This window comes from Stegodyphus dumicola, chromosome 5 (genome assembly GCF_044657685.1).
Source record: "Stegodyphus dumicola isolate Sdum_Otavi_A_Nest chromosome 5, ASM4465768v1".
In the NCBI taxonomy this organism is placed as follows: domain Eukaryota; kingdom Metazoa; phylum Arthropoda; class Arachnida; order Araneae; family Eresidae; genus Stegodyphus; species Stegodyphus dumicola.
In genome coordinates this window covers 216,797,072-216,816,072 of record NC_140772.1, presented here as the reverse complement: position 1 = coordinate 216,816,072, position 19,001 = coordinate 216,797,072, and the positions used below count along the sequence as shown (strand labels likewise).

Below are 19,001 nucleotides of genomic sequence, written 5' to 3'. Positions count from 1 at the left end.
TACTCGTCAAGGAAATTTAAGATTAATTTTAAGAGCATATAATCTACGGGAATTCAGCTCGACTTATCAAAAATTTCAATATCAAAATTTTAGTACTTAGAGTAATTTTTCTTTGAAGAACCACAAAACATAAATTTCGCACAATCTTTCTTTGAACAGAAAATCTCGTCTATAACTTAAACTCACATGGAAAAGCACTAAAAGATAAAAGTTGATTTCATGGGGGAATTATGATTGTTAATATTATGATTTTATAATCGGGGTAAGGACTAATAAGTAGATAGTAATATGCAGTTCCTTAACTAGACCAATGATTTAAACAACATATAAAACTGTTGAAAGCAAATTATATCTCAAGTAAACATGAACACAATACGCATTCATACTAAAAAATTCTCAAGAGACATATAAAATTTCATACCGAAATATTATCAGAAGTTTCATTTAGCAACTCGAAAATAAAACAAGTACTAGATTTAAGAATTTTACCAGTTACTTACAAAATTATAAACTCCCAATAAATCAAATTATTGTCAATTACTCAGCTAAAATATCACCTTTATTACATTAACTTTCTTAAAAACATATTACATAAATTCCTCAAAAAAAAAGAAAAAAACCACTTCAGAAAAGCTGCGAAAAAAGATTTTAGTACCTGCAGGAGTTTGTTTTTTCGAGAAAAAACTCATTTTATAAAAAGAGTCAACAAAACGAATTGAAAACAAACGAAAAATGTAATTTGCTTCAGAAAAATTTACAAAATTTTATTCACATGATATTGATGACATTCTGTCACTGTAATTATGCAATGTTTACTGACTAATGTTGCCAAACCTATTCTAATAAATTATGAAACTTAAATTTTTAAACGTTTCCTCCCAGAGAACTACTTATTTTCCTAATATGACGATGAATTTCGGAACAATTTTGTTCAGATGATTATTTTCAAGTATTAAAGTATTCTGTTCCAATGAATGATGTTAAAGAAGAAATTCACGACGCAGATAAAGGTAGAAGTCTTTTCGTTTTTCGTACATATATATATTTTTTTTTTTTTTTTTTTTGTTTGTTTGTTTTGTTTAGCTAAAAATAGTACAAATATTTTTCGTGTTATACAGATATATTTCACAGAACTGCACTATGTGTTTACTTGAAACAAAGGTAGGCTTGCAACATATATCCGAAATATTTTATTTCACTCATACTCAAAATTCAGGGAAAAAATTAAATCCTAAAATAAATTTAGACATATTCATATACACAGTTTCTAAAATAAATTTAGACATATTCATATACACAGTTTCTAAAATAAATTTAGACATATTCATATACACAGTTTCTAAAATAAATTTAGACATATTCATATACACAGTTTCTAAAATAAATTTAGACATATTCATATACACAGTTCCGAAACTTTTAAATAGCTATCCTGCGTTATGAAATGCATTAGCTTTGTTTTAAAGCGAAAGCACTGAAAGAATTGTTGAATTTGCTACTTGATCGTACAAATGTTACGATAAAATGTTTAGGTAATGATATTTAACTCTAACTGAAAAAAGTACTTGTAAAAAAATTAAATAGCGGGTGCAAAATAAGACATCTGTCTACTTTGTCTGTCTGTCTAAAATAACTTTGATTTAGAAATTATTAGAGTTACAATGAAAAAATTGTTGTATATGATTAAGTAATATTTTGGAAGAAAAAGAAATAGAAATTACTATATATCTGTCTGACACTTAATTGAATAGGTTTTGAGAAGAAATTTTGCCTAATTATGTGAGAAGTCTATAAATATTATTTGCATACCGAACGCTATGGCACGTCGCTTATGATGTTTGATGAAAAAATTTTACTTGTACTTTTTGTTTTACTTCAAATCACCTTTTACCTACAAGGCCAGGATGAAATTTCCCAGAAAAATTCGAGTGGAGGAAAATTGGGAGGAGGCCCAATTCCAATCATTATAAAGGTAAAATATTTCTTGAAACTAAAAATTTTCTTCTTTCAATCTGTGGAAATAAATTGGGTACTTTCATAGTAAAGCGGCAACCGTCGTTATTCCTTAAAATTCGCAAACTTTCTCCTTAAATTTGTAACACGTAGTCTTTAACTATCAACAGGGCCAATATAGTGGTAGTTTAATAAGGAAGTACCTAATTTTGCATTTTTTTGACAAATAAATTAACAATCGTTAAATAATACGCTCATTTTTTAATCACGACTCAAAGTATAATGGAGATAAGATCTAATCATCATTTAGGCGGCATACATGCGTTTGTAACTCACCTAGAAAGTTCATTAAGTGACAATACATTAATCTTGTGACTGTTGTAAAAGGTCACAAAATGTTAGATCAAGAACTGATAATTCGTTCGAGAGAAATCAGAAAAAGTGTTGGAATAAGAAATAGTAATTACTTCAACGGAAGTGCCACCTTATTTAGTGGAACTCATATAGATGCAGAGATAGGCTGTGGATAATAACAAATTGGTGGCATTTTGAATGCGACTTCCAAACAATACCTGTCGGAAATGAAAAAAAACTTGTTTCGTCGATCTACTAAGAAAAGAAATTCTATTGCTAGTAAACAGTTGGTCGAACACCGACTATTGCACAAGTATCTGATGCATCATATATTCCAATTCGTAGAACTTATACTCTACAACAGAATTAAAGAGCTGGAAGTACATATATAAATTTCATAATCAAATCATAAATGCAATTTCATAGAATCGAACGCAAGGACGAAAAATGATTATGGTAAAATGCAAAATAGCAAAATGAGAAATACTGTGGGACTTCGTCCTTCGCAGTGTTTCTTTGGGGATGAAAAAGAAAAGAGATTTCTGTAGAGCGTTAAGATTTTTTGCCTTCCTAAACTAATTAACTACCGTTAAGCAATAAATAAAGTTGAAGTTAACAGCAGCAATTTCAATAATTTAAATCATAAATATATATAGCTCAAAATTTAGTTCATCATAAATGTAGTTTCATGGATCTGAAAAATAGACTGCTGATCAGATATGGAGCTCTAGTTTCTTACCTAGTATAACCAAGGTGTAGCTTCTGGTGCTTGATCATACTCGTTGTTCCTAATTATAAGCAAAGAGTATGATAATTTTTCTTGATGCTTGACAAACTTTGCGTCTTGTTACTAAAAAAGTACCTATTTAACTCCTTCTGTAATGCAAATACTTTTTGGATGGTTGAGTTTTTAAAATTAAACTTTAATTTTTCTAAAGCATCAATTTCTTACTGAACGAGATTGCGAGTCTCAAGTATGTACTGGGATTCCGTCTTTAGAAAAACTTGCTAAATTTGTTGCTTTATCAAGAAATCACGAAAAAAAAGAGCATTATCTCTCAAAGGGCAGGCTGGGTGGGTGTATTATAGGATGAGGAGGATTGCATTATAAAATGCATGTTAGGTCATATGAACGAAAAAATATGAGTAACCTTATATCGAAGGAATATATACTAATAGAAAATATATAATGACGCAGAAAATTCTGCGTATAATTTTGCGTGCAGTACACAAAACTTATCTCTCACTGGAAAGGTAGAATTCGAATTTCAGTGAGGATGTCATGCATCCCTCTCCCAGGTTTCCTAATTTAACGCCGTACGACTTTTTTTCTTTTTCTTTTTTTTCTTTTTTTTTTTTTGAGACATATTAACATGCCACCACGATAGTAGGTTACTCCGTTTAATAAATCACACTTTTTTATTCCTGACTAAGTTCTGTTTCATTTCCATGTAATGTATACTCAAAGTCAGTTTTCAAATGCTGAGTCCGCCTATCTGATCATATGGTACAAATAAAATATTCTTTTGCCGGGAAGGGCCCACCAGCGGCCGAGCGGTAAAGACGCTGAACGCTGGTAGTTCGGTCTGAGGTTCGAATCCCGCGAACGGGCTGGCTGCATGGGCGTTTTCGTGGTTTTCCCCATGTGTAACGTTTATACGAGCCAGTTTCCCTTAGAAAGTCCTCCACGAAAGGCATCCCTCCCTTTAGGCAGATAGCCCTCGTGTGCTTTGCCATAACTGAATAATTCAAATCCAAAATCCTTTTGCCGGGAAGGAAAACAGGTTTTTATCCAATTCAAAAATATTTTTCAGATTACACTGCATTCCTATGTCTTAAAAATCCATCAAATCAATTACCACCTTTTAATGTAGGAAACAAAAGTAGGCAACTTCGTTTCTTAAGGGACAGGTAGATATGTTTCTCATGTTCTGTTACAGCTCGTATTTTAACCGCATTCCTTTACCCGCAGGTTGGGTTAGACAGTGTTTTTAAACAATCAGATAACTGACCAATTTTACAAAAGGAAATTCGCATATTGTTACATGGTGGAAAGAAAACATTCATTGCAATATAGCCGTTGTCATTTACAACTTATAAATTAATATCATCGTTCTCAATGCTATTAACTAATAAGTTAGGAACATGGCCTTTTTTTATTCTCTTCAGTGTGCGAAAGAAATGAATATTTAACAATATTTAAAAAATTAATTCCTGTATGCATGAAAAGCTGATGATGAGTTTGCTGTGGTCCATGAAATTCCTGTCTCACTAAGCATTGTGTCTACAACAGTAAGCATTGTGTCTACATCAGGTGAAGCGATAGCTGAGGCAGTCACAATGGATATCAGAGCTATTAGTGTTAACAGTGATAAGATAACTACAAAAATGACCCTGAAGAACATTTTTTAAAAAGTTGCAAACAGAATATTACCCTTTGGGAAATTAAGATATTATCTTAAATGTATGCACTGAGAATTGAATTTTATCAAAAGACTGCAAATTTTGTGCTGAATTTAAAGAGAAATTATCGACAGTTATTCGAAAAATAATTAAATGTAAATTTATAAATTTTAAAATATTTTTTGGCATTAATATGCTATTTATTATTTTATTTTCTTCTTTCGTATAAAGTTTTTAAATCTATATTTTTAATACTTAAGGAGAGTTATGAATAAAAATGTGGTTTTATTTTCATTTTGTTCATTATATTAAAAATACCTATTCTTGTAACCTAGGTGACTCCGGATAATATGTAATTTTTCCCCTGGTCCCAAGAGTAACTTCTTAACGAGGTTTGACTACATTTCAGTCAATCCACTTCGAGAAACATAAGTTTGTTTTTCTACAAGAAGGAAAGTAAAATCTGCTGATATTTTTTGGCAAACGCTTGGGACAAATTTCGTTTCCATTAGAACTTCTTCGTTTCAAGGTTTGGTTTCAGTATATGTTGAGTCAAAACAGTATTTTTAAGGGCTTGGAATAACATTTATAAGATTCAATGAGGATAAGCACAGTCAATGCTTTCAGAAGCAGAGCCCGACATTATAGACATGCCCATATAAATATAAATATAAAATTTGCCATATAAAAAAAACTACTGAAACTTGAAATTGGATTTGAAATATTCTTTCATAGACTTTGTATGTTTAATTTTATTTCAGGATGCTGGTGTGGATGATCTGAAAAAAGGAGACGTAGCAATGATATTTTGTAAGATATTTTTCAGAAATATCTTCTCATTTGATTATATTTAAACAAATTTATTGAGATTACTTCATATAGATTATAAAAAAATTACCACTGAAAGGATTTAACTGTAGGAAGCTCTGGAAACCAGAGAAAGAGGTTATATCTGTGTAGTTTGAGACATAAATTTAACTGACTTTTGTCACTCATAAAAATACGCTCTGCGTATTAGGTACATCGCTCAACGAAGAAGCAGTTACACATGACAACGTGTTGTTTTCGTTCCATTTGATGATCTTTTAGTACTAAAACGTGATTTAAGAGTCCCATTTCTGTTTATTATTTATTTATTTTGTCTATTGTTTCTGATTTGTAACTTGCATGGAATACATGAATACTTACGCAATAGAAACATCTAAAAGTCTGCAAACTATCTGACAGAGCTTGCAAAATATTTCAATAAATTACAACCATATGTCTGCATGATTATTTTAGATCGAAGTTTAGACATTTTCTAATTAATTAAAATTATATTCTTTTGAAATTACATTTGTATCAAAAAGGTCTGCGCATTTAGAGAAATTACCTAAAACCATCGAAGTATATTAATTGCTTTAAATCAGATTTGAAAATAGTAGAAAAGGCACAGCTAATCAACGCACAAATTTCCCTAAACGGCATGTGAAAAAGTCCATCCTAAAACGCATGCTGCTGTATAAATTTGGGGTACCTACATGGTAGTGTTATTTACACTCGCATATGGGAATGCCTCGAAGATGGGTATAGTCATATGAGCGAGCTGGGCAGTGATTCACCATTGCCTTCAAGGAAGCAAGTTAATAGGGGGACCGGAAAGTAATGTCGCTTTCTTAGATTAAATTCAAACGAATAAATTTGTAACAAGTTTTTATTTTTGATCAATAATAATCACCCTCGTTATCAGCAACCTTTTGCCATCTAGTAGGCCAATTTCAATCCCAGGCCAATAAAATTCAATTGGTTTTTGAGTAAAATATCTCGAGGTGGCATTTTGGGCATCATCCAAATTTTTTGTCACTAAGAAAATGTTGCAGGGATCGGAATAAATGGAAATCCGAGGGTGCGATATCGGGCGAATATGGTGAGTGAGGCAGTACCTCCCACCCCAATTCATTGTATTTTTCCAGTGTTTGTCTTGCACAGTGCGGTCTTGCATTGTCGTGTTGCAGAATAACGCCTTTTCCGTTGACAATCGCCAGATATTTTTCGATTAAAGATTGGTTCACTAGATCCAATTTTTCCCAATAAGGGTATGCATTAACAGTTTTTCTAGGTTTCAACAATTCAAAATGAACAATTCCGTGAATACCAAAAAAATCAAGGAGCGTCTTTTCGGGATGTAAACCCTTTGTGCCTTTTGAGTTTTGGATTATCCTATAGGACTTATTTTTTGTCTCCACTAATCAAACGATCAAAAAACGGTTCTGTATAGTGCCGAAGCAAACGTTGCATGTGATGGATAGGTTGGCTTTGTTCTTTTCGGACGGATTATGGGGGACGCAAACACCTGCTTTCCTTATTTTTCCATTCTGCTTTAAATGTTCTTGGATGGTCGACTATAGGTTGGTTAAGTGTGTCTGACATGGATTTGCTTCCACTTCTACCCTTAGCATGTTGTTGTTGACATGCGCAGAAACGGCATTACTTTCCGGTCCCCCTATTATTTCTACAGATGAATAAGGCTGGCTTCTATACATGCATTCAGACGCATGAGACATTCAACTTGAACTCTGCTGACAAGCCACAGAATTGAAGGTATTATGTTTAAAATAAAGATCTTGAAATAGGTTTACTTTTACGCATGCTCTATACTAGTGGTCTTCAAACTTTGTCGACTCACGGAATAAGAACTAGATGGATTTCTTGGGGAAGCCGATCCCACCCTTAGAAAAATGTATCTTAAATCAATATTTAAAGTAGATCAGTATGTTCTAAGTACTTTATGTACAAGAAAATTATTGTTTTTTATTAAGAAATTTTAACATAAAATAAATGCAGTTTACTCATTAATAGCATTCATGCTCAAGGTAGCACCTGCCTTTACATTATATTAAATGATAGGGCCGTGATTATATTTTTTTACGCAAACTTTCTAACTCTGTTAAGACTCAGCGCAGTCGATTTTGCATTTAATTTGTTTTGGTATTTTGCTTTTGCTGCCATTTTCATTGAAAAAATTGTTCATTAAATACGTTGTTCTGAATGATATTAAAACATTTATAGCTATGTGAGAAATATTTTTGCTTGCAATTCGATTGAATAGTGAAAGAAATGGAGCTAGTCCCGCAGGTACATCACTGCTGATGTCGCGTTACCCATATCGGTAGTCCCTACACAAAGCTTCTGATTAATTTTCAACGGTAACTATATGTATCTTTAAATTTTTTACTTAATAAATATTAATCAACTAATGTGAGTGCTTTATAATTTTCTTTTCTAATTTTTATTTTGCCTCACTGAATCTCTGGATTCCGTGGAACACAGACTGAAGACAACTGCTCTATGCATTTGATCAGTGAGGTTGATCTTGAAGGACTCATGCAGCACGCGTTGTTTTTGCTTCCATGTCGAACCGTGGCTTTGTGAAGAGAGAAGACCATACCAAAAGTTCTTTGTCATGACACTCGTCAAGCAGCTCAGAGATGAGTAATCCTTGCTGTTCATCGTGCTTTTCTACCATTAGTCTTGTAATTACCAGGAGGTGCGCGGACGTTCTTCTTTAGGGTTAATTTTGTCAGTATAGTTTCTTGTTTAGTGTTAAAAAGGATTATTTTTCGCTAATCCAAACAGCTGTGTGTTAAAATCAATGTCAAATAAAAATTTAAAGTTTTTAAGAACTTTATATTGTGGTTGGAAACATCGCAGATTATAAAATTAAAACCACGTTGTGGATGTTTAAGTGAAGAGACATTTTTTGCTTTGATACCAAATTATAAAATACATGCAGTGGCGTAAATAGGGGCATACTAGGATGCTGCAGCATAAAGGCCAAAACCTTTGAGGGCACTTAAGGTTCTTCTACGACAAACTACAATTACAAGTTTACATTTTAAACAAAAAATCGCTTCGCTAAAATATGAATAAAATAATATAACACACCCTTAGAAATGCAGAAAACCAACTGTACTACTCTGTTATGTACTCAAAACTTCAAGACGAGTGGTTTCAAATTATTAATGATGAGGATCTTTAGTGGTAACTGACGAAAGTCTTGTGCTGAGACTTATTGTGACTTAAGATAAAGCTTAGTATTGGGTAAATGTGGAAAAAATCAAGGTATGGAAGATCAGGACCCCTTGTAGTTCACTAGAGACAAAGAACTTCTAAGGAGAACTCAAAAAGGAATTCCTGGAAGGTATTTGCTAAAATTCTCAGAACACTTAGTTTCAGGAAGCGATCTTTTATTATTCCCATCAACCTTGGCCTTTCATAACACTCATTGTACTCATTGTAATGAAACAATTATTTTGAAAAGCCCCGATTGCACTAATATTATCATCATGATTGATATAGAATAGAGATAGATAGACATTAACCTTCCAAATCGTCTTAGGATAACTAATGCCTTAAGCTCAGGCTATGATCAAGGCCCAAATTTTCACCCATTTTAAACATTGTTAACCTAAAAAATATAGAAAGAAAAAAAGAATGGTGAATGGCACTACAGAATTTTTTCTGTAAGTAAATTACTATTATGCATCTTCCACTTTGTAACACATGTTTATATTCCTAAATAGTTAATCCTGAATTAAAACTAGTCATTACTCAAAAAGTCGGCTCTTTGGATCCCTCATTCTTTTTAACCCTTTTTCTTGGAATGCTGGAAATCATGGGGAAGCGACGGCAGAATTTTTTGGTATAAGGACCCAAAAGTTCTAGTTACGCCATTGAATACATAATACCTGTAAGTAAGTCCTTTCTGTAAAATGGAACGCAGCATATACCGACAGGTAAATCTTAAACTGATCAATTGGAATCTCGATTTGGTTTGCACCATCAGATATGAGGTAGTGCATTTCATCTGATTGCAAAGGACATTTTAATGAATGAGTGAAAAGTTCTAGCAAAACGTGTAGTGACATCACAGTCAGATATGTTGTCCAAATTAAACGACTTTTTTATGTCATTTAACATTTAGTGACATGTGATCATTTTATGTTTGACGATACTCGAAGTGATGTGGACTTAAATGTAAATAAATGAACAGCGAGTTTTAATACACATAGCTGGCTACTATATGCATTGTTTGAAATTTATGTGTACAATCCGCAAAGAAAAATTATTAAATTCGGATAACTAATTGACTTTCCGTCAATTATTATGATAATCTTCCATTATCCCAAACAGCAGAAACCAAAGATAAGTGCAAATATTTAGATTCATCCACATTAGTAGTGTTTAATATTAAATCCATAATTATTGCATTTTTAGAGCACTTATAGTCAAAGAAAATGAAACGAATTTAAAAAATGCCAAAATCTGCATTAAGCTCTCATTAAAAAAAAAAAATAATGTGTAGTGATTAACAGTAGACTACCTGGCGACGAAATTTTCAAATTTTACAATTGTAATTTCTTTAACATTGTCATAAAAATATTGAATACATCGGAAAAGACTTGTTTATATAATTACACAAACGTTTTAGCAGATAGTAAATGCTTCAAACAAAGAAAACTAAAAACAAATTAAATGGCATTTAGTATTTTTATGACATTAATTGTAAACTGCAGTTTTATTTTTTCCACTTCCTTGTATACGAAGGGAGTGTTATAATTGCAAAAAATTTCTGGTATCATATTTCAACAAAAATATACATTTTCACTCATTTGAAAGAATTTTTGTTCGATATCTTTACGTACTGCAGAATAAAGGATTCTTTTTTCCAAAATGGATTGTGAAGCGAATTTAAGATGGATTTTAATAGAATTTTTTCGTGACGTCTGTAGGTACGTATGTATTTATATCGTATAAACCAAAACCATCAGCCGTAAAACATTGAAATTTTGTATGTGGCATTGCTAGCACATCTAGTTGTCCATTTCTGTTTTTAGCTGAAATCTACCGCACCAAACGTATATATATATATATATATATAATAGGAAGAAATATTGTAGAGAGCTCGCTAAAAAGTTACCAGGAGCTGTGGCTCCAAGAAATAGTTCAGTGCAGTAATTAAAAAAAAAAATATTAACATGGAAGTAATTTTTAAAAATATTAACATGGAAAGGTGGAAAAAAAAAAAAAAAAAAAAAAAAAAAGAGCCTACACGCGAAATAAAAACTGTTAAAATCAATTGTTGGAAACATGTGAATGCACAAAAAAAGGGCAAAACCTATCGATGTGATATGTGAAAAGTTAACACTTACATAAAAAAAACTGATCAACGGAACAAGTTAAAACAAAATTAAAACATAATAATAAAACATAAATTGCGAAAACTATAAAATCATAAAAATTACAAAGCGGAAAATGGTAAATTAGCCCAATTGAACCTCCAACCAGGCTTTTCAAGGGCAAAATTAGTTGAATGTCGAATCAAGCTAACACCATTACGCGTTTCGCCGAAACAGACAATTGAAGCTCTTGTTTGACGAAAAATTTTTTTTTAAATTATATGAATTGTCTCGAAAAAATCTTTTTGGAGCTTCAATTCTCTGTTCCATTTTCCCGACGCTTCCGCAGAAAAAACACATTAAGGTGTAAGAAAAAGTTTTTTTGTGCTTTTTAATATCTTTTTCTTGGTCTTAGCAAGACCCACGACGTTTGTTTTTCACCAGTATTTAATTTCTTTAGATTTTGATTTCAGAACCATAATATTTATAAAGGTTTTATTCTCTAAGCTAGCAGGACCAGCCCGTGCGTTATTGTATAATTTGACTAATAGCAAACCGCTATTAATTTAATTTTAATTTTAATTTAAATTTTGTTTTGCTCCGTGTTGCATTTACCTTTTCTTACACCTTAATGTGTTTTTTCTGCGGACACGTCGAGAAAATAGAACAGAGAATTGAAGCTCGAAAAAGATTTTTTCGGGACAATTCATATAATTTAAAAAAAAATTTTTTCGTCAAACAAGAGCTTCAATTGTCTGTTTCGGCGAAACGCGTAATGGTGTTAGCATGATTCGACATTCAACTAATTTTGCCCTTGAAAAGCCTGGTTGGAGGTCCAATTGGGCTAATTTACCATTTTCCGCTTTGTAATTATAATGATTTTATAGTTTTTGAAATTTATGTTGTATTATTATGTTTTAATTTTGTTTTAACTTGTTCCGTTGATCAGTTTTTTTTTTATATAAGTGTTAACTTTTCACATATCACATCGATAGGTTTTGCCCTTTTTTTGTGCATTCACATGTTTTCAATAATTGATTTTAACAGTTTTTTGTTCTGTATTTTATTTCGCGTGTAAGCTCTTTTTTTTTCCCTTTCCATGTTAATATTTTTAAAAATTACTTCCATGTTAATTTTTTTAAAAAAAATTACTCCGTTGAACTATTTCTTGGAGCCACAGCTCCTGGTAACTTTTTAGCAAGCTCTCTACAATATTTCTTCCTATTATTTCATATTTTTGCAGCATTTTGCGCAAAATTTTTCAGACCAAATAGGTCTTACTGCACTTTACTTATTAGCTTTTCAATATCTATTTTAATTATATATATATATATATATATATATAAACTATTTCTCGGTGAGCTAGGGATAGATAGGGATGTTAAGAAACCACTATAAATATGAACGCTTTTGAATTTATGATTTCTGCTATTAAATTTATAGTATAGTTTTATTTATTTAAGTATAGTTTTATTTTCATTGCTTAATTTGTTATTTGCTTGGAATAACAAGGAAATTATAAATCAAAAAGAAAATATTATGATATTTTGTGTAATGAAGATTTTAACAGATTTTAGTGCATATAAGAACTTGTAGGGTTTATATTTATTTTAACTAACATTTATTTTAAGTTTAAACTATCTTTCCTGTCAAGCCTTACTTTCCCCTGGAACTGCCAATGCCAGAATATGTAAATTTGAGTAGAACGCGCAAGGATTCAAATTATCAGCGGAAGTATTCTGATTTAAATAGAAGGAAACGAGTTCGGTGTGAGAGATTTTCTTACTTAGCGAGCGCGGAGGTAGTTAGCGAGAATTGAAGAACCCCGCGTTGCGGCCTATGTGCTTGGCGGGAAGTAGTGGTAATTGTTCCAGTGAGCTTCAAGTCTGCTGAATTAGCAGCGGTATTGTAAAACGCGGTGAGTTAGTTATTTTAGAGAACCTCGTAGTTAGAATCTTGTCTTTACTTTCTTTTCAGGTTATTATTTTTATTTTGACTGCCAAGTTGGCACAGTTTGTAAGCGTCAAGAGGACGCAATTGTAATTTATTACGTTGAATAAAAAGGGACTTAAACCCTTTACAAGACTCTGTGGTTTATATAAGCTTTCACAGTCACCCTTGGTTGCGTGCAAGTTGGAGGCGCGCAACGTTATAAACTCATTGAGTATATTATTCAAAGATCTTCTGAACAGTGTGCAAATAATGGTTACTTATTTATAAAAATACAAATTTTTAAAAATGATCATGATACCATTATCTTAAACTACAAAAACTAGAAATAAGTATATACATTTGCATTCTATTGTAACGCGGTGTACCTTTGAAAAATTTGATTTAAATTTGATTCACTGAAAAAAATGCTGAAAAAAAATTTTAAAATTTTTTCGCGCTGTTGAAAAAAATTTTATTCGGTATTATTTGGATGATCCAAAAATAGGAGAAATTGACATTTATACAGACGGGTCAGGTCTGGGAGACGCCATTGCTTTCGCATGTGTTATATATTATTATGGAACAGAGATTGAGAATAAGAAATGCAAACTCAATATTTCTAACTCAGTTTATCAAGCGGAAGCTAAGGCTATTTTTTATTTACTGAAATGGATTAAGAAGACTCTTAAAGGGAAATATGATATACATATTTATTCTGACAATCTGACAGTTCTTCAAGCTCTTTCACCACCTGATCAGGACAACTCTTTAATGGTAGATATTAGAGAATTATATAAAGACTTGAGAGAAAATCAAAATTTTTGCGTTTAATTGGGTGAAGGCACAAGTTGGACATTTTGGAAATGAGAGGGCGGAAGCACTGGCCATGGAGGCAATTACCGATGTTAATGCTTGTGATATTGATGTACAAGTATCGACAAGGAAAGCTGTGACTATTATGAAAAAATATATTTATGATAAATGGAGCGAAGAATGGGAAAAGTCTGATCGAAATAAAGCTTATATGAAATTTGTCAAACTTAAAAAAGGTTTATGTTATTCAGACATTGACGTTAACCAAATCATTACAGGTAATGGCCGTTTTCCTTTCTATTTTAAAAGGTTTAAATTACAAGAGTCTGACCTCTATAATATCTGCAAAGAACGGGGCTCTGCGAAGCATTATGTGAAAACATGTAAATATTTTACTGATATCAGGAACGAGTTTAAGAAAAATGATGTTTTTAATAAATAGGATATTTTAAATGATTTTAAAAGACTGAAAAAATTTGCCAGGAAAATGATGGAGAAGATTAATCATGATAAGTTTGCAGTAGGGATTTTAATTTTAATTTTGTTTTTTAGTTATGTTCTTCTTTATAAAGGTGTTGCTTGAAGATTTGTTGAAGGTGTTGTTTCTAGCTTTCTCTGGCGCAGCCCGTAAAAAGCCATAGGGCGACGTAAAGTCTGCCAGGAGGGTCCGGCTGCGTCCCTCATATCATATCATATACATTTGCATATGATTTAAAGAGATGATGTTAAGGATACATAATTATTACTACCAAATAGTGTAAATCACAATTGTTGCACTTTTAATTGTATAGTATTTAAGAACACTAAATAAATTTTAATTAATTGCAAATTGAAGCTTCGTTTCGCCCCTTTTTTGGTATTTATACTTTGAAACACAGTACAATTATTTTTTTTAAATATTGCAGTCATGTATGCTGTTTATTAAGTTATTTTTTTATCTAAAATACAAAAGATGGAATATAGTTTTTTAATATTTTAAGGGGGCATATGTCATACAAAATTTTCAAATTTTCAATTTTGGGCTAAAAAAATAAAGTAGCCTGAGAGGATCCCAAAAACATACAATTTATCTATGTTTAGAAATACCGAAATCTTTCATTAAAAAGTTTAAACAAGCACTAGCAGGCCCACCAGGTCAGAAGGGACAGATGTCTGTAAGAAAATCAGACTTAAATGACAGAAGTCATATAAGCTGGTAAAAAGCATGTTCATACCCACTCTTTGTTAGAACCTGTTTTATTAGCTGAGAAGAAGTCTTTAGCAGTCTCTGTGACCAAAAAACTAGTCTCAAATTGCATTCATGGAAGAAGTCAAAACCTACCGCTCAACCGGTATAGTGGTTAGCGACGCTGACTGCCGTGCTGAAGGACCCTGGCTCGAATCACGGAGAAGGTATTGATGTTTGTAAATGTATAGTGTCCGTGCGGCATGGAAGCACCCGAAATATGCGGTGAGCCGAAAGTCCTCGCGAGAGATGGGTGGTAGGGGAAGAAGGGTGGGAGACCGTCCCCCCCTAAGTGTTTCCATCAAAATTGGGGATGGAATTGAGCTAAATGGCACTGTCACCTGTAAGGTGCTCAAGGCTGTTGCCAACGACAGGTGCTCTTGCGCTGCTATACGTCAGACAAGTGAACAACAACAACTCAAAACACGAATGAAAGTTTTAATAATTGCATCTGGATACGTATACCAAAAACTGCTTTTGTGAGTGTCATCACGTTAAAATTAGTTTATTAGATGCGGTAATATGTTTTAATGATGGTGCACAAAGCCGCAATAAATAATGGAATTACTGGGAATACAACCAGGGTTTTATACGGTAAAGTTTTTGCGAAAATAGATTGCGATAGAATTCGTGAGGCCCATCTTGCTTACCAAAAGCTTTCTAAAATGGCCACAAACGTAAGTTAATAAAACAAAAACAGCTAGATGCGGAAATGCTAGTTCAAGGTGATTATGGTGCAGGAAAATATTAAAATGATTTTTTTTATAAATTATTAGTATTTAAATTGTTTTTCAGTTTTTCTCAAAACGTGGTTTTTTTTTTTTTTTTTTTTTTTTAAACTTTCGGTACACTTTTCTTGAAAACTATTCAGCCTAGAAGGTTTAAATTTTGCACAGTTGTTTATCTTAACTATTTATTTTAACGCCTTTAACGCAGGATTTATGATCATTAGTTTTGGCTATATTAAAAATTTCATACCATGTTTTTCTATGATTTTCAAATCATTTGACTAATTTATTTTTAATGTTTTTCTTTTTAAGTAAAATGTAAAATACTGCTTATTATTCTTAAATGATATGTTTTTAACCATCATGCAAAATCTGAGGAGTTTGATGCGGTATTTTTTAAGAAAAGTGTACCAAACTGTCACAAAAGATTCGTCAAAGGTAAGAGAAATTAAACAACTGGCTTTTAAAAACATTAAGCTTTAAATTTATATTTTATGTGTTTTATATTATCTACAAGCTGTCTATTTTAAATGAAAAAAGAATTTAGAGTATACGTTAATTTTGAGAAAAGTTATATCGTAATAACCTTTCTCCCGAAATAGTTGCATTTCGCCAGTCGATATGTCACATGTCCGCTTAAGCCCATTTATTAATTAACTTATATAGTTCTTCATTTGCATATGTTGGAGATGTAACAGTTGATTGTTATAATGATTTTCACTATGAAACGTAAATAAGTTAAGTACTTGAGCTTAGGTATAATACTGATGATAATTACTGTTAACTTTATAATCACTTCCTAATTTTTTATGACAGGAGGAATTTTCAGTCACTGTTTAAAACATTGTAGAATGTTAGCTTGTCATTTATCGATTCCCTCAATTATATTTATGCGAAAAGCTATTTAAAATGTCTTTAAAAAGCTTAAGAAATGCAAATAATTTATTAAGCATCTTTTCTGTTAGCTTACTTGAATTAATTAAATAATGTAGTAAGCTTATATTTCTGATGAATACTTAAAAATATTCAATTCTAAATGACTTTCCTTTGACAAAATCGGACGTAAAGCGCCGCCATGTTTCCCAAGTGTCATGGCCTTCTTCCTTCATGAAGGCCACGTCCTAACCCAGCAAAAGTGCAGTGTCTGAGTATTCAGACGATATTGTTACTCAACAAAGATTCATAACGGTCTAGATGACAAGTCGTCAAAAGAATCACCTATACAGATAGAGACCGTAACTATATCGGCAACTTCTCTCTCCTTGAAAGAAAATGTGAAGGAGGTAGATTCTGTTGCCAGTGCCTATTACAACATCTGCCACTAACTCCTGGGAATCGATAGCAATGTTTTCTCTGATATCATGATCGTGAAGTTTGGAACGTATTCCTGGATTGCAGCCATACGATATTCAGCGATGACACACGATTTTCTCTTATCTTTGATGCTAAAAGAATTTGTCTGTCGAGAAGTTCTGGTTATTGCTGCAGATTCTGAGTAACTGTAGAATGCTGTATATCCAATTCCATCGGTCTTACCTTTTGTCGAGCTTTGCTTAAACTACCTGGTCATTTTAGCCTGAGTTTAGTCATTCTATCAGGTTCAATGTTCCGTCTAACCTTCTTCGGGAACATGCAAGGACCTGACTCGGAACAGAGAGCTTACTAAAGCTATGTTCAACAATTGTGGGAAGTAGACAAGATACACAAGAAGGGTATACAAAACCCTTTATTTTTCTCTATTTACAATAACTTCCGTACTTCGGAAATACACAGACCCGCTACTTGGGGTCAAAACGTAAAAGTATAAAAATAAAACTAAACTCTAATTTAACTTTAAAATAATAAACGTGGAAGATTGGCCTTATATTAACAGGAAGCGTATGTAGTACAGAGAACTGTGAACACTACAATACGTTTAAAAATTATCAAGAGGATTAAAACCTCTGGCCTGGACGGCAACCAGCAACTGAGTAAAACTTCTAAGGTAAGCGGCCTGCTTCGACTAACTGCTTCCTCTCTCTCGCTTGGCAAAAAGCCACAACTTAAATACTTGGCGTTCGCCAGACAAATTTTGCATAAAAACTTTAACTTTTATAATTCTGGCCGGAAGTAGAAAATAAGAAGTGATAGTAAAGATTTAAAATAAAATAAACGTTAGTAAAACTTAAGATCCTTACATACTTCCCGCCAGAGTTAATTAGTTTGAAACTGAGGTCTAAAACGACCTTGTTGAAAAAACTTTTAGCTCTAGAATCTATCTAACGCAAGGCCAATCTTTTACAAACATTTTTCGCTAGAAAGTAGAAATTTAAAAGAAAGAAATTTGTTTTTACAATAGCAGCTCCCAGGACACACAGTTTTTTTCATCTGTACTGCATCTAAACAGGAGCTTTTATTCAAATCTGGTTCCTTCCAGAGATCTGGAAGGAAAACTAGTTTAATGAAATGTTACACAATGAAATGGCAAGTAACATGTATAATTATATTTCTCTTAACATTCTTATTTCATTCATGACTATTTTAGTTATCTCTCCCCGTGCTCTCTGACATGTGTTGTAAAAGAACACCAAACACGAATGTGTTTATGTCTATGTGTTCAACACTTCCTCCTACAATCAAAACACTAACGTGTTAAAATTCAACATACCAAGACCTCGTAACACACCCTAATTTCAACTCTAAACCCTGAGGTACTATTCTGAAAGTGCCTAACTCTGAAGTGTAGCATCAGAGAGCCTAACTACATCATTCAACCTTTAACACATATTCACCATGATTTAGTCTTTTTACAGTCACACGAATAAAAAAAAATTTTAACGTTACTTTCACTTTTACCATATCATAGTATTTCTTAACATTTAAAATAACAGTTCACATTGTATATAAGAACATATTAACATGCCGTTAATTTTATACATTTGAAAACATACATTAGTAGTACATTGTTAACTTCTATTCTTTTCAAAGCAAGTGCCAATTCTTTCTACATTGAAATAATACATTTCAAAAAGTCTTCCAGACTAAAACTTCTTTCTTGCCAGAATGTTTTAAATAATATTTATACAATAACGTTTTACAATATTTAAGTCTTTACACAACGCTATTATACATCAACTTTAGTTTTACGCGCGAGTAATTGAAAAACATAATACCAAAATCGGTAACAACTCATTTCTCGCCCTTTTGGCGATAAAGGTAGACCTCGCACGAGGTAAAACTTCTTGAAATCTGCCACTTGCAGTAAGAATGAAAGATTAACTTAAGTTTGCAAAGTAACATAAAATTTTACTTATCTTTGTGATATTCGGACATTCTTTTCTGGGCCCAGTCCTTAAAGGTAGTGCAGATAGTTGTTTGATTTATCCTCCTTCTTGTACGGGCTCGCCCTTCAGTGCCTTCCTCTAGATGCTTTCTTTTTTCTCCAGTTCGGTCACC

General features: G+C 32.3%; 2 protein-coding genes across 2 annotated transcripts in view; one reads left to right on the top strand and one right to left on the bottom strand.

Moving 5' to 3' along the window:
- Window positions 1-832, bottom strand: part of CHMP2B (Charged multivesicular body protein 2b) — a 52,129-nt gene extending 51,297 nt beyond the window's left edge. Inside the window, exon 1 of the mRNA XM_035359905.2 lies at window positions 656-832. Coding sequence (XP_035215796.1) covers window positions 656-689 — 34 coding nt within the window. The 5' untranslated portion in view covers window positions 690-832. The remainder of the gene's footprint in view (window positions 1-655) is intronic.
- A 767-nt stretch (window positions 833-1,599) lies between these two features.
- LOC118188433 (uncharacterized) overlaps window positions 1,600-19,001 on the top strand; it is a 49,972-nt gene continuing 32,570 nt past the window's right edge. The window contains exons 1-2 of the mRNA XM_085816378.1: window positions 1,600-1,972; window positions 5,472-5,520. Of these exons, the coding sequence (XP_085672504.1) occupies window positions 1,832-1,972; window positions 5,472-5,520 (190 nt within the window). The 5' untranslated portion in view covers window positions 1,600-1,831. The remainder of the gene's footprint in view (window positions 1,973-5,471; window positions 5,521-19,001) is intronic.